We start from the raw sequence: 14,439 nt of genomic DNA, 5'->3' as shown, positions 1-14,439 counted from the left end.
CAAAATTTAATTGCAGCAGAAAAATCCTTATAACTGATGGTGCAAAGCTAGAACATTAAAACATGCCAAAATTTCATCCAAATATCTTTCAATATTTAATTTGAGTTCATCAGCTGTGGATGCCAACACGTCTTGGGAATTTCATTAAGAAAACTAATTCCATTTTAAGTGTTGCAGAGCCAGACACAGTGGCTTGAAATATACATTCTGAAAAGGAAAGGAGCTAATTGGGAACAAGTTGTTTCTGTTGTATTATGGAAATAAAGTCCATCTTTACTCTGCTGCACTGGTCACGCAATCTGTTAAATACTTGTCATACTTGAAAGAAAGCAGAATTAGAGAAACACCACTGAAGCGATATAGAAATTAAATTGAGGATCTTGAGGATCTGAAGCACATATTTATAGGGACTTTGTTTCTAGATACTCTTTGATACTGGGCTTGTATGAGGCTTTCAACACCTTTCAATTTAACCAGTCAACAAAATGGATAAAATAATTTAAAAACTATTCAGTATTTCTAGAATAAGTCTTAAGAAAAAATTTCCTTCCCTTCTAAAAAGGAGATAAGTGGGGCATAAATAAATGAAAACAAAAGTAAAGTGGGGATTCATTTGAAAGAAAGCCTTCAAAAGAGCATCTGCCCACAGCATAACTGAGCAGACACACTGTCCCACAACTAGAACACTGGGTTTATGTAAAATGTGACTTTAGGGTCACTAAAAAATATGAAAGCTTACATAAAATTTTACAGACATGTGAAACCCAGTATGCTCAGCCAGTTGCTCCAGTTTACATTTCTCTAATTCTGTTTTCCTGTAGACATTAATCAGCTTCTCAAGGGAAACAAAAATCAGCTCTACCGTCAGATGCAATGAAGCTTTTCTCCCAGCAGCTTCAATTAAATAATCTAGGTGGGAGCACAAGTCCTTTTCCTTGTCTCCTCACCAACTGACTGTGGAGTCTGGGAAAGCTGAGACTCAGGAAGATTTTTTTTCTCCTCAAATTTAATTAAGAAACGCATACTTTATTCTCAGTTCATTTTTCTTACTGCTTTCATCCTCATGCTACCATTAGGTCACAGCTTCCATCCTCCCATTCAATCTTCCTGATCAATAATCACCCTTTGCAAGACCCTGCTTTACAGCCCCCCTTGACAGAGATCACTTTGCAGATTTACTGTCCATAATTGCTCCTTTTGAGCTGCTTTAATACAAATATCTATATTTCAATCTAAAAAGTCCTAATTAGGAGATTTCTTCTTGCAAATACTGCTAGCTGGCTGGCATGGAGAAAAGGGAAGGTGCCCCTTGTGACAGTGTTCACAGGGGTCTTAGGATGAGGGAAGAGACAAGGATCTGACTCCATGTTTCAGAAGGCTGATTTATTATTTTATGGTATATATTATATTAAAACTATACTAAAAGAATAGAAGAAAGGATTTCATCAGAAGGCTGGCTAAGAATAGAATAAGAAGGAAAAATAACAAAGGCTTGTGGCTCAGACTCTCTGTCCAAGCCAGCTGACTGTGATTGGCCATTAATTAGAAACAACCACATGAGACCAATCACAGATGCACCTGTTGCATTCCAGACCAGCAGATAATCATTGTTTACATTTTGTTCCTGAGGCCTCTCAGCTTCTCAGGAGGAAAAATCCTAAGGAAAGGATTTTTCATAAAAAGATGTCTGTGACAGCCCCTCTATTTACAGGGCAGGTCCAGTGACACCAAACATGTCCAGTTTTTCCTATATTCCTGCTAAAAGCTGCTCTTCATTCTCTGACTGTAGGATACCCCTTCTGGGGCTCTGAAAGATGCTTTCACCAACTTGAGCTTGACCAACCTCAGACTCACTTTTGAAGCTACAAGTGGGTGTGATAATGACACAGCATCTTGTGGCAGGAATGTCTCCATTCTCATCTCCAGAAAAGGGTTAAAATAACATAGATCTGTGTTCCAGTAAAGCCACCTGATACTATCAAGGCCCCGCAGCAATTTAAGTGCCTTTGATTTACTTGGCTTCCTTTTCAAGACAGCAGATGCCCAGCTTCTTCAACATTGAGATGTCTTCTTCCCAGCTCCCCAAATTCTTGTTCACAAATTGTCACCAAAAAGGAGAGAACACAAAAGATGAGAGGCTATTTCACCTCATTTAAACCGATAGCCCCTGAGTCTCACAGTCTTTCCATTGTCTGACTGCACTCTAATTGACATATACAAAGAACATGAAAGCACTTTCATCAGGTCATTCAAAAATGCATTTAAGTAGGTATGTTTTGTAGTACAGACTATGCCAGAAGATACTGCCCTTAGACTTGCAGACAAGGCAGGTGAAAAGCTTAAATAAATCATATTGCTTAGCTTCAGTGCATGTATCACAGAAATCACAGAAGAAACACCACTAAATTCTGCAGCTTTAGACACAGCAGTCACTTATCCAGCTGCTAATTAAACCCCAATACAACACGACCATCATATTTCTAATTCATGAACAAGACCACTGCAAACTGCATTTTAATAAGCACAATAGTGATGAAAATGAATGACACCCGAGAGGGCTGTAAAATTTAGTTCTGCAAGTCTACTGTAGATCAGGAGGCAACCTGGCCAAAATCAGGGCAGATTTGGGGTCCTGGTTAAAAGTACTGTGTGCAGAGGATTAAATATTCACCCTCATGAGGCGCTGCAGGCAGGGCTCCCATCACCACTCTCCCCTCTCCCCAGAGCTGTCAATTATTAATCTTTGTATGAAAATAGTGCCAAACTTCAAGGGGGCATGACATGCACTCAGACACCTCCAGCCAGTGCTGCTGGCACAGGGATGAGCATGAGGAAACTCCAGGGAACTTAACTGAGGGAATGGTGGGGTGGCAAGTTGCTGTCAAGAACATTTCCAGCACCAGGGGAGGGGACGCATCATGTTCCCCCAGCATCTTAACCTGAAATACCACCAGGATGGGTGCTGGGGCCTTTTTGATGAAAAAACAACTAAAGAAACAACTCAATTATAACCACAAGAGGAATATTTCAGGTGCAACAGGTTGTGAAAATAGCCAGCTATCTCAGCCAGCTGTTAGCTCTATCCACAGCCTGCCCTGAGACAACACAGAGATTAGAAGGAACAAATGTTTCCCCAATTTTTAATAATGTGGATTTTGTAAGAAACATCAATGGCATTATCCCATAAAAAGATCTGGTAGAAAATAGGGTCAGAGGATGTTCAGTTGGCACCACAGCTGGACAAAGAGTGGATCATCCCCACAGCACATAAAGGAACCATGTAAAAGCATTCACTGGGCAAGCCATTGATACAAAGAAATGTTTCCTCACAAAGATTTAGGATTGCAGAGTAAACCAGTTCCACAGTTACCTTGGAGAATGAACCTGTGTTACAACTGAAAATATGGTAAATTTGTGTTTTAAAATGCAGAAACTTGGCATGGCTAATGAGGCTCCACAGAAGTGAAGTACAGCTTGAATTAACAAGGAAAATTTGTTAATTAAACCCCTACAATAATTGGCACGTTTTCATTTTTCATTCTTTCCAGAGACTGTTACATGGTAAAAATTACTGGGACTATATGCTCTTAGCTTTGTTTTTTTAAAAGACAAAAGCTGTCATTTTGGTGAGGAAAATAAACACCAATAGTCAAAAGTTGCAAATGTGCATATCTAAGGTATGACCCTGAATCCTCTCCTGGACAGCTAAGAATTTATTCCCATTTTAAGGGGCATTTTTACAGATTTTACATCTGCCTACCAGTCCACTGGGAGAGCTGTTAGGAGATGATGACTTCTCAGACAGTTCTGCTTTTGCTTCTTAAATCTGGATTTATGAACCTAATTTCAGTTAGGCTATTGAAAAATCAATGGTGTTCAGGCAGCAATTTGCCTACCAAATACTACTTACAGAGCTATACTAATTTTCTCACTAAGGCTGATGAACCAGTATTTAAAAAATGAAAAGAACATACTAATCTCTTTTCAAAGACCATGGAAAAGGCTGCTTAACAAGTGGAGGGAAAAGAAAAAAAAATTAGGGCAAGAAACATAATTTTGAGTTTCTGTGAAAATATCACACGTCATATAAGCAAGACCAAAAATAATCTCACAATAGAACCTGGCATTAAAAAAGATTAAAGGAGAAAAGAACCATGCAACTCAATCAAGCTGGTAAAGCCTAATTAGCAGAGACCCACCCAGAGATCAACAAAATGCATTCTTTTCATTTTGTAGTACAAAGAAGCTGCATATATTACTTGTATTAAAAAGCCTCTAAAATGAATTTAATTAACCATGAAAGGCTTTATTTTGCCTTTGGGTATAAGTAAAAACAGTGGCTGGTTTTACAAGATGCACTGTGATGCCTGATTTTTGTGCAGCAAAAGAAGAATTAAAACCTTTAGGTTTCATCGCCTCTCTGGGCTCGGATAATTTTGTGGTCCAGAATTTAATTACATTTGACCACAGTCACAAAGCTTGGGTCAGCATGTGAATTCAAATTCACACAGGGGACACAGCCCTCTGTGTGCTTTGAATATACAACCTGGGAGAACTGCCCAGATTTCAAGGAGCCCACGAGCACTGTTCATTTTCAGAGAAACCCTGGACAAGCCCCATGGTTCAGAAACCTGCAAGGAATGTGTTGAAGATACATGAAATGCTGAAGATTTGGCCACAAGACAGTGCATATGTTTATTATATAGTGCTCACATGCCAATTATTTAACTGTGAGTAATTCTTCAACTACGCTAATGATTCCCCACAATTGGATAAACACAGGAGAAAAATGGAAATAAAGGATTTTAAATGAATGAAATCACAAAATGCAAAGGATGTGCTGCTGACTGTGGAATTATCTCTTCTCTTTACCTCTTGCTTGGCTAGCAGGGAGTTCTGGCACAGAGTTCTCTCCCTCCTCTCTTCAGGAACTCCTACAGGCAATTGAGCCTACAAACTGTTTCCATACAACCTTTAGGATCTTAGCATGGCTTGGGAGTGCCCAGCCAGCAGCTGGAATCTCTCTCCTTGGAGACTCTCAACACTTGACTGGGAACAACCCCAATAAACAGTGATTTCTGGCACTGTTTTGTAATGCCACCATGCTTTTCAGGACAGCAGGTTGCCCTGAAGAGCTGAACATCCTGACTGGCCATGTCAAGTGTTTCCCCTCGTGGCATGACCTCCTGTCACTGTTAGGGAGATCTGAAGGCTAAAAACTGTGAACAAACAGAAAATCAGGCTTTGAAAGCAATGCCAGAGGCACACAAAACAGAGCAGCGTGGAAGTATCCATTAGTTCTACCACAGAAATGGTAATTACAGACAGTCACCATAGCAAATCACTTTGAGAACAGTTTTCTTTTTTATAACAATTGAGTGGAAAAAATAATGGAAAACATGACAGGACATCTTTCCTCTGTTGCTGTTTTAAAAACTGTCAATGTCTTTAACCTTTGATCAAACATCAACTACAAATATTTTGCCAGTCATTGCCCAATGGCTTTTCCTAAGCATACAATGAAACCCAGAGTTAACTTCCTTGGGTTTAACATGGAAAGTGTCTCTTCTGTGCAAGTGCAGCACTGGTCTATATCAGGAAAGGAGAAAGGATGCTCTTTTGGAGAATGACTACTGAGAATACGTGGGCTTTTTGACAGCTTTGCCATAGCTGTTCTATTTCAGACCATGTGGAGGCTCAGATCTGCCTCCACAAGGCTGTCTGATTCCCAGAGCCTTTTGCAGTTACTATTTTGCTACCCTGCATGTTAAGTCTCCCCATCAGCACAACCAGACACAGCCTTTCACGTTCCTTTCATCAGCATAATAAATGTCACTTTCAGCCTGCTTGGAAATACCTCCAGGACTTCTGAAAGGGATTTTCAGACACCTTGGGCAGTGCATATCAGAGCTGGCCTGCACAGAAGAGTCACAGTTTAAAAACTGTGAACGTCTTTAACCTTTGATCAAACATCACCTACAAATATTTTGCCAGTCATTGCCCAATGGCTTTTCCTAAGCACATAATGAAACACAGAGTTAAAACAAGGAAGTTTTTTGAGAACCTTCATATAACCTGAACCACAGCATGAGTTAACAGGATGCACCCATAGGATACACAAATAAAGATGTGCGTGTGTCATAATTTGTCCTAGTACAGAAATTTGTTGGTGATTTCATTATCAACACACCTATTTTTTTTTAACCAACAAACTCAGATGCTGCAGACTCAAACAGGTATTCTCCACTGCAGCAAGAGTGGAAAACAAGGAGAAAGGAGATCACTTCAATGTTCATGTTTACAGCAGCAGCTTCAGAGTATCTCTTACCTTGACATGGTGAATCAGGTGCTCAACTTCATTCACTTTGTATGTCTCTATTCCCAGCTCCTTAGAGAGCCTCAGGAGACGATTCTGTGTTGGCCCCACGTAAGCCCCTCCAAGGTCCACATATTTAACTTGCTTATTCTGGTTTATCACACACAACACACACAAAAGGGAAGAAAAAAAAAGCAAAACCAAAAGACATAAGCCCTTTGTAAATAGCATACAAGCTAAGAGAGCAATCCAGAAGAATCAAATTAAATTAAATACTCCCAGGGCATTTTGGCTAAGATTCTTCTCCCCATGGAAAACAAATGCTTTGGTAGAGTTCTGGTGTGGTGATTACTGAGTTCCTAACCAGCATGTTGATTATAATTTGGAGTTCATAACCAGAATAGGTGACTCATTGTTACATTGCAGCCTTAAAAAGAGGAAAGAGCCTGGCAGGCAGAGAGAGGAGAGTCAGAGACATTTGTGCAGCTCTTGCTCACTCAGGCATCTCACCAATGACCAGTTTAAAACACACTACCCTAGGAAGCAGCACAGGCAAGATTTTCCAGTGGGCAGAGTGAGAGGAGGTGTCCCACATCAAGACAGAGCAGAAGTTGTTCTATTTCCCAACCAGCCCTGACACTCCTCTGCCCTACACCACTCTGTATGGCCATGCCACAGTTCAGCTCAATACAGCATGGTTGGCCTCATGTGTGTTTCTTCCATAGTGATTTCTGCAGTGCCTTCCCCAGGAAATGATTTTGAAACTTAGCTCATTGTGTTCTCCATCCCAGGTGGATGAATCCAGAGCCTGAAGATCGCAGAAATATTCTATCCCCACCATCCTACCAGTCTTTCCCTTCTCTTATTGGTACAACATCAGGAAATTTCCCACCTGCTGGTACTCTAGAAATTTTCCCTCACATGGCACACTCTGTAAGTATGAATATGTGGTATAAAAATGGCCCTGGGGATAATTACCCTTACGGTGAAAGTTCTTCCACCAACTCTGTCATTGGCTTCCAGCAGCACCACATTCAGGCCTGACTCAGTCAGTAGCTTGGCTGCTGAGAGACCTAAAGGATAAAAAGAAAAGGAATTAAGGAATACTTCTGTGTATGCACTGCACAGCTCTTGTGATTTGATATGTAAATACTCTCATAGCTGTCCATCCAAATCCTGATTTTTTCATTCAAACACTGTACCAGAGTGGTGAGGTGGTGGAATTAAAATCCTCAAAACCCAATAATCATTAAAAGGAACTGAAGCCATCTAATTAAACAGTTGTTGTCCAATGTTACATGTGTTGAGCAAGCTCAAGAATTCTGATGCATCAGGCAGCACTTGGTACAATGGTCACCCAGTCAGGCAGAGAACTTACAAACTTTACTGTTTGTAAACAGAAAGCTGCCCTCCCCAGCATTTCATTTTTATATAACCCCAAAAACAACAAAAAGGTAAGAAGTATTATTATGATTGTTCTAAATTAATGAAGTTTTCTTGACACTTGCTCTATGTCTCTCTTTCCAGTTCTGAATATTTTGGAGCACAGTAGCAAAGTTCCCACACAGTCAGGTCAGAGGTTTCATCTCCAGAAGAACATGTGGTCTGACCAAGAGACAGAATGTGCAGCTGTGTGTGGCAACAAGAATTAAAAGTATGGGTAAGCCTACCACAAAAAATTGCTTTTTTCTCATCCATTTTTTAATACATTTTATTTCCATCTTGCGACTCTTGAAGCTGAGACACCCAAGTGAAGGAACAGTAAAAACAGAGGGGGCAATATCTCTTTTTAGTTGTGATGTCATAAATCCTCACAATTGCAGTGGAAAATATCAGAGTCAAGCCCTGCAGCAAGTGTGGGAATGAAGAGAACTGGAAGGGGGGCACAGGGAGGGAACCCAGCCCACACCCTCTCAGCTTCCTAAGAACATCTCTGCCTTTTACTTCAGCACACAAACTGAGATTTAAATAAACTGAGGTGCTTACTTTGGCTGCAAGTGAATTTCTAGTAAGACAAGAGTTAGATTCTAGCAGGTTGTATCATCCTTTTGAACCAACAGGATGTGCTGAATAAAGTTCAGCAAGAGGCCAGGCTGAAAGCCACACTCATACATCATAATTTATCTCTCCTTTTGGCTCCCTGCCTTGTTACCATGAGAATGCAATCAGCTCCCTCTGTGTGTCCTAGTACATGCAGTTTTTGAGTTGTCATCCAAACAGATTGTTCCAAGCAGAAAGCAGCCGTGGAAGAAATGGCAAAAAGAGCTGACAGCAAAAACAGATGGCCCAAGCTAACATGGCAGGAGTGAATGAAATGAAAATGAAAAAAATATAGCAGTCCTGGGGAGAGGCTACAGAACATTCTGGTCACCAACTCATGGACTGGGGGTAGGAGAACCCAGTCCTGTTTCTAGCCCTGTAGTGAAACTGCTGCAATGTGCTGCAGTTAAGCTGCTTTTTTCCCCCATTAAAAAAAATTTAAAAGAGAAGAAAAATGTTACAATAATGTAGACCTATCTGAAGAATTTGACATTTTCTGAAAAGCAGCTGCAGATGTTTCCATTAAAACATCATACCCTCCTGCCTTTTTTTTTTTCCCTAGTTTCATGGGCTTATTTATCTTGGGTTTTCACATAAGTGTTTTGTGAGAAAACCAGTAATGAAACTGATAAAGGTCTTTCCATACTTCCTACTGAGGAAATTATATTGCAAAAACATCTGGCTGGATCAGTGGCCTTGACTACACTCAAAAATATTTGAAGAGACCAAGGAAGAACATAACACAGAAACAGCCATGGTATGTTAACACAGACAGCCCCTTCAAAAAACTTGCAAAGAGAGATTGGCTCCTGGAGAAAAAATAAGCAACAAATCTCCTAAATAAATCTGGCTTATCTGTCAAAGAAAAAAAAGAAGTTACTTTTCAAAAAAGACAAATATTTCATCAGCTGGGAGAGGATCAATAGCAGTTATTAATAATTTACAGAATGAATGCATAAACTGAAGGCTGCTGTCACTGAAGGTCTCTGCTGGCTTTTCATGCTAACAGGTATTGAGTAATCAATTAATAGCATTCAGTTACCAACACTGATTAAAGGATATGAGATTTGACTTTCTTTATTAAAATCTAATGAATAAACATTGCAGTGCAGCTGGGAACAAAGGCAGTTCATTCCCAGGAGCTGAACCAACAGAGAAGTTTGTAAAAGGATAACTCTCTAGATTCCACTGAACTGCAGGTGATTGGCAGCCCAGGTACCACCTCCTCCTTTCCTCCTGCACCTTTCATCCACCTGATTGCACCTACCCGGTGTTTACTCCCCATTTTGGGGCATGTGCCACCTTTCTCCCACCCCCTGGCACATTCACACATGGACCTGTTAAAGATGGACAGGAGTTTCCTCTTTCCTGAAGCAAAAACAACAACCAGAACAGTGTTGAGGGAAGGATCAAGCTCATTAACATCTCACTGCCCTGTCCAAGCCCATCCTCCAGCAGATCTGAGTTCTGCAGGGGCAGGGATGTGTCCTTGGGGCTTGGGAGATGCAGTCTGCAGGGCTCCCAAACCAAGCACCGCCTGATCAGTTCAAGGGCTGGTCCCCCCCTTCCTCTCAGCCACTTCACAGCTCTGCTCTGGGCCCAAGTTTGCTGCAGAAATCATCACAAACACATAACAGGAAAAGGATGGAAGAAGAAGAGGCCCAGGAGGGTCAGAGGGCACAGCAACAGACCAGAGTTGGTCTCTCAGCACACACAGAACACGGAAACTCAAGGCTGCTGGTGACAGAGACCACATCACAGTGCAAATGCCAGCTGGGAATGTTGCTGGTTTTGGTACCTCGCACATTGGGAATCACAGTACTGCCACATCACTCCACACCCGTTCCTGGAGCTGGACCCAAGGCCCCAAATGGGCTCTTGGACTGTCACTATTATAACAGTGAGGGAAGTGGATGTTTGGGAGGGAGAGCTCTGAGCCAAAGTGGTACAAGGGCAGGGAAGGCACCAGGAACAGCAGCAAAAGCATATTAAAGTGGAAATGAACACTAAAATGTGAATATTGGGGTGTGAGGTTGAGGTTTGCAGCAGAAAACCCCACAAACCACAGCCTCTTTTCTGGGCAAGAGGCAGAGTGGTCTCTCAGTGCCTCAATTGCTGCAAATAGAGCACACACAATACCTGTGAAGCAAAGCCTGGAAAAATCAGTCACACATGATATAAGGTCTCCTCTTGAGAAGTTTAACCCTTCACATGTTTCACATTCCAACACTGCCTCTGGCTTACCTGCCACTCTAACACATCACTAACAAAAGGCAGATATTTGATACTGCCCCCATTCCTCACAAGCAAGGCAAAAAGCTGCATTGAAATGCAAAAACCATCCAAAACTGTGACTGATGCTATTATTGCTCCTATGCACAGTGTTCTGTCACCCAGAGGCAGCTTCCCCTGCTCCCCAGGAGCATTTCAGTAGAATCAGATCTGAATTGCAATATAAGGCTCAGCCACTTTTGCCACCACTTCACAGAAGACAGAAATTGGGTGCAGGTTCCAGCACAGGTCAGCTTTCTCCCCACAGAGAGCCACATACAAATATAGAGAGAGATACAGCAGAAATCAAACAGTTTAGGCAGCCTCACCTGCAGTTCTGCTCAAAGAACCAACAGGCAGGTAATTAATGCAAACAACAAAGAAGCAAAGATGATTATTTGAAGCCCCAGACTGAAAATACCACCGTGTTTAGAGGATGCTTAACTGGGCAAGCCTCCATCTGTCACCATGGCAACCTGGTACCCAAGGCAGCCACCCAGAGATGCTGGTGGGAGATTGCCTCCCCCAGAGTCTTATAACACAAGTTCAAGTCACGAAAATCATTCCTCTCCCCACCGTGCAGCCATCTGCATTCACACAGAGTGGACTCAAATGTAATCATCACACTAATTATTTCATCCTCAGTTCCAACTTCTTTCTTTCTTGTTTGATGTCTCTGTACCTACGAAATGCCTTAAATTGCACCATTTCACAAAACAGCTTCATTACAACCTCACTTCCTGACATCAACAGTTTTCTTATCCTGAGAGAATGACTAATTCAGATTTTAATTCTTTTTTAAACAGAAAATTTTAAATGTTTATGCTAGGGCAAAATCCAAACTGCTATTTAATAAAATCATAAAATCGTTACGCTTAGAAATATTTCCAAGATCACAGAGCCCAACATTTATTATATATATTATATATTACATATTATATATTATATATTATATATTATATATTATATATTATATATTATATATTATATATTATATATTATATATTGTATTAAATATTTATATTATATAAAATGTATATTATATAATGTATATTAGATATTAGATATATATGTGTGTGTGCTTATTCAGACTTTTTATATATTATATTAATATATAAAAATTATATATAATTATTATATATATTACATATATTATATGTAATGATATATATAATATAAATATTATATTTATCATATTTATTATATATAATATAATATATATAATATAAATATTATATTTGTCATATTTATATTTGAATTGACAAATGTGAGAAGAGTCTCATTTTTCATCTGACGTCCATGTGCCCTACAATGTAGCCCAATGATCAAATATATTTGACCATCTAAAGAGTATTTTAAAGCAAATTTTCTATAAAATCTAAAATTAATAACACCATTCTATTCTGCCTGGAATCAGCAATTTTACTGAAACACCCTTTAATCTTAGCATTTCGGGAAAAAAAAAATTAGAAAGAACATGACTGGAAGTTGCATCTCTGAAAAGCTGTAAATTTCTGAAGACATTCCTGTTGAACTTTCTCTGTATTACTCACTACTATATCATGTTCCTCCATAATTATTACCTCCTCTCTAGGAAAAAAAAATTGCTTGTCTTATATAATTATAAAAATCATCTACGAATTCTAAATTTTAATTCACGGAGGGAGAAAAGAAAGTTCTAAGCCACAGGCATTCAATAATAGCTTCTAATATTGCTGGCAAAAAAAAATTGCTCACCTTATAACCACAAAAATTCCTCCCTTTGACTAAAATTGTACATTGAGCAAGAAGAAAAGCTGCCATTGTGCTTGTCCTGTATTAACTTGCAGGTCTTAATGCAGAACTTCCTCCAGTTCATGGAATTTGCCATAATTTCCCTCCCTGTATTTATTTTGACACAAAAGATATGTTTGCAAAGGATTTTTTTTATCCTGGTTGTCAACCTGTTCAGCCACATCTAAATGACTGAGCCTGCAGAGATGTCAGGTAGCAGATGCTGCTTTGCACAGGGCCAGAGGGCAGAGCAGCCTTGGAAGAGCAGTGAACAAACATTGCACCAGGCTCAGCATCAGGATGTGCCCAAAAATGCACCTTGGAAATGGGATAACAGCTTGCAGAACAAGCACAGCCCTCTGCCCTGGGGTTAATGGAGAAATTGGGGGATGCAGAAATGATTCACAAGACTGACAGCAAAAAAAGGAAACACTGCAATTGATTATATACAGACAAGTAAGACTTCAGTTCAGGGTCTAAGGTAGATGAACTCAAGTATTTTTAACAGAATTATTCAATTATTCATAGATTTCCATGGATATTTAAAACATTTAAGCTGTTATTTAACACATTTAACCTGTTATTTCAGTAATCTTGATATTCTTCTTCTTGATCTTGAATATAAGTCTCTTTTTGACCAGCAAAGCTACTTCTTTTCTTAATTTAAGTGATGAGTCTCCAAGAAAAAAAAAAAAAAAAAACTGAAAAAAACCACCCAAACCCAAATAAATAAATTTTAAAATCCCCAGTTGAAGTATCAAAAATGTTAAGGAAAAAAAACCAGGAAATCTGTCAAAATCTACAAAAAATTATAGAAGCTGATACTGCTGTAGGAGCACATGGGAAATACAACTTCCCTCACTATTAGATGTCTTTGTACAGTATCCCTGACCTACCACTTTTGATGCTCAGGAATACTGGCAAAATACACACAGCAAATAAATGAATTTGGCCAAAACTGCTGCACTGTACCCAAAGAAACAAAATCCATCTGTTAATGCTGCAGAAGGACATTTGGGGAGAACACCACCATTAATGGTCAACATAGCTGAAGTCCGTAAGAAGAAACTGAGAGGAACATGCCCCAAGCAGGTGAGGTAAATTGAGGGGGAAAGAGAGAAAACACTCCATCAATCAGGAATTAAGTTTCAAGCATGTAAAAATCAGATCAGTTAGTGGAAGAATATATTTTGCCGCTGCTTAGACATAATTACTCAAAAATTCAAACAAAAACACTCCTTGTTTATACTCAGGGCTCTCTGACCTCCTTCTAAGAAATGTCCCCACCACATCCTGTAATTCAGTGCCATCAGCATCAGTGACAGTGATGCATTCACAAGGGTCCCAGGATGAAGGAAGAGATGAGAATCTTGACTCCATGTTTCAGAAGGATGATTTATTATTTTATGATATATATTAATAGTGTGTATTAAAACTACACTAAAAGAATAGAAGGATTTCATCAGAAGGCCAGCAAAGAAAGAAAAGGAATGATAATAAAATCTTGCGACTGACCAGAGTCCGAACACAGCTGGACCTGTGACTGGTCACCAAGTAGAAACAACTCATATGGACCAATCACAGATGCACCAGTTGCATTCCACAGCAGCAGATAATCATTGTTTACATTTCATTTCTGAGGCCTCTCAGCTTCTCAGGAGAAAAATCCTGTCAAAAGTATTTTTCATAAAATGTGTCTGTGACAGCGACAGCTTCCATGTCACTGTGACCCTGGAGGGATGGAGGGCAGGAGCAGGGAGAAGACCTCACCCACAGCCAAGCATCCATTTTGCACCAGTGGGATTTCTCCTTGGTGCTCCACAGCTTCCTCATTGCATTGCTGTGCCAGAAACTGCAATTTAATAGAAACTGCCTTGGTCTTGTCTGTGCCCTAATGGACACAATCTGATTACTGCTCCACCCCTGAGAGATTGAACCTGGCACTGGTCATCTTTAGCTCTGTCACTCATCGTCAGCCAGCCAAAATGTTTTAATTGAAATAATGGCTTGAGACAATAATGCCTGCAAGGTATTATAGA

General features: G+C 39.9%; 1 protein-coding gene across 1 annotated transcript in view; it reads right to left on the bottom strand.

Moving 5' to 3' along the window:
- MAOB (monoamine oxidase B) overlaps positions 1 to 14,439 on the bottom strand; it is a 54,375-nt gene that overhangs the window by 28,655 nt on the left and 11,281 nt on the right. The window contains exons 2-3 of the mRNA XM_063181755.1: positions 7,295 to 7,389; positions 6,329 to 6,466 (exon numbers count right to left, since the gene is read on the bottom strand). Coding sequence (XP_063037825.1) covers positions 6,329 to 6,466; positions 7,295 to 7,389 — 233 coding nt within the window. The remainder of the gene's footprint in view (positions 1 to 6,328; positions 6,467 to 7,294; positions 7,390 to 14,439) is intronic.

This window comes from Melospiza melodia, chromosome 2 (genome assembly GCF_035770615.1).
Source record: "Melospiza melodia melodia isolate bMelMel2 chromosome 2, bMelMel2.pri, whole genome shotgun sequence".
NCBI classification, from domain to species: Eukaryota; Metazoa; Chordata; class Aves; order Passeriformes; family Passerellidae; genus Melospiza; species Melospiza melodia.
This window is presented reverse-complemented; position numbering and strand designations above follow the sequence as displayed.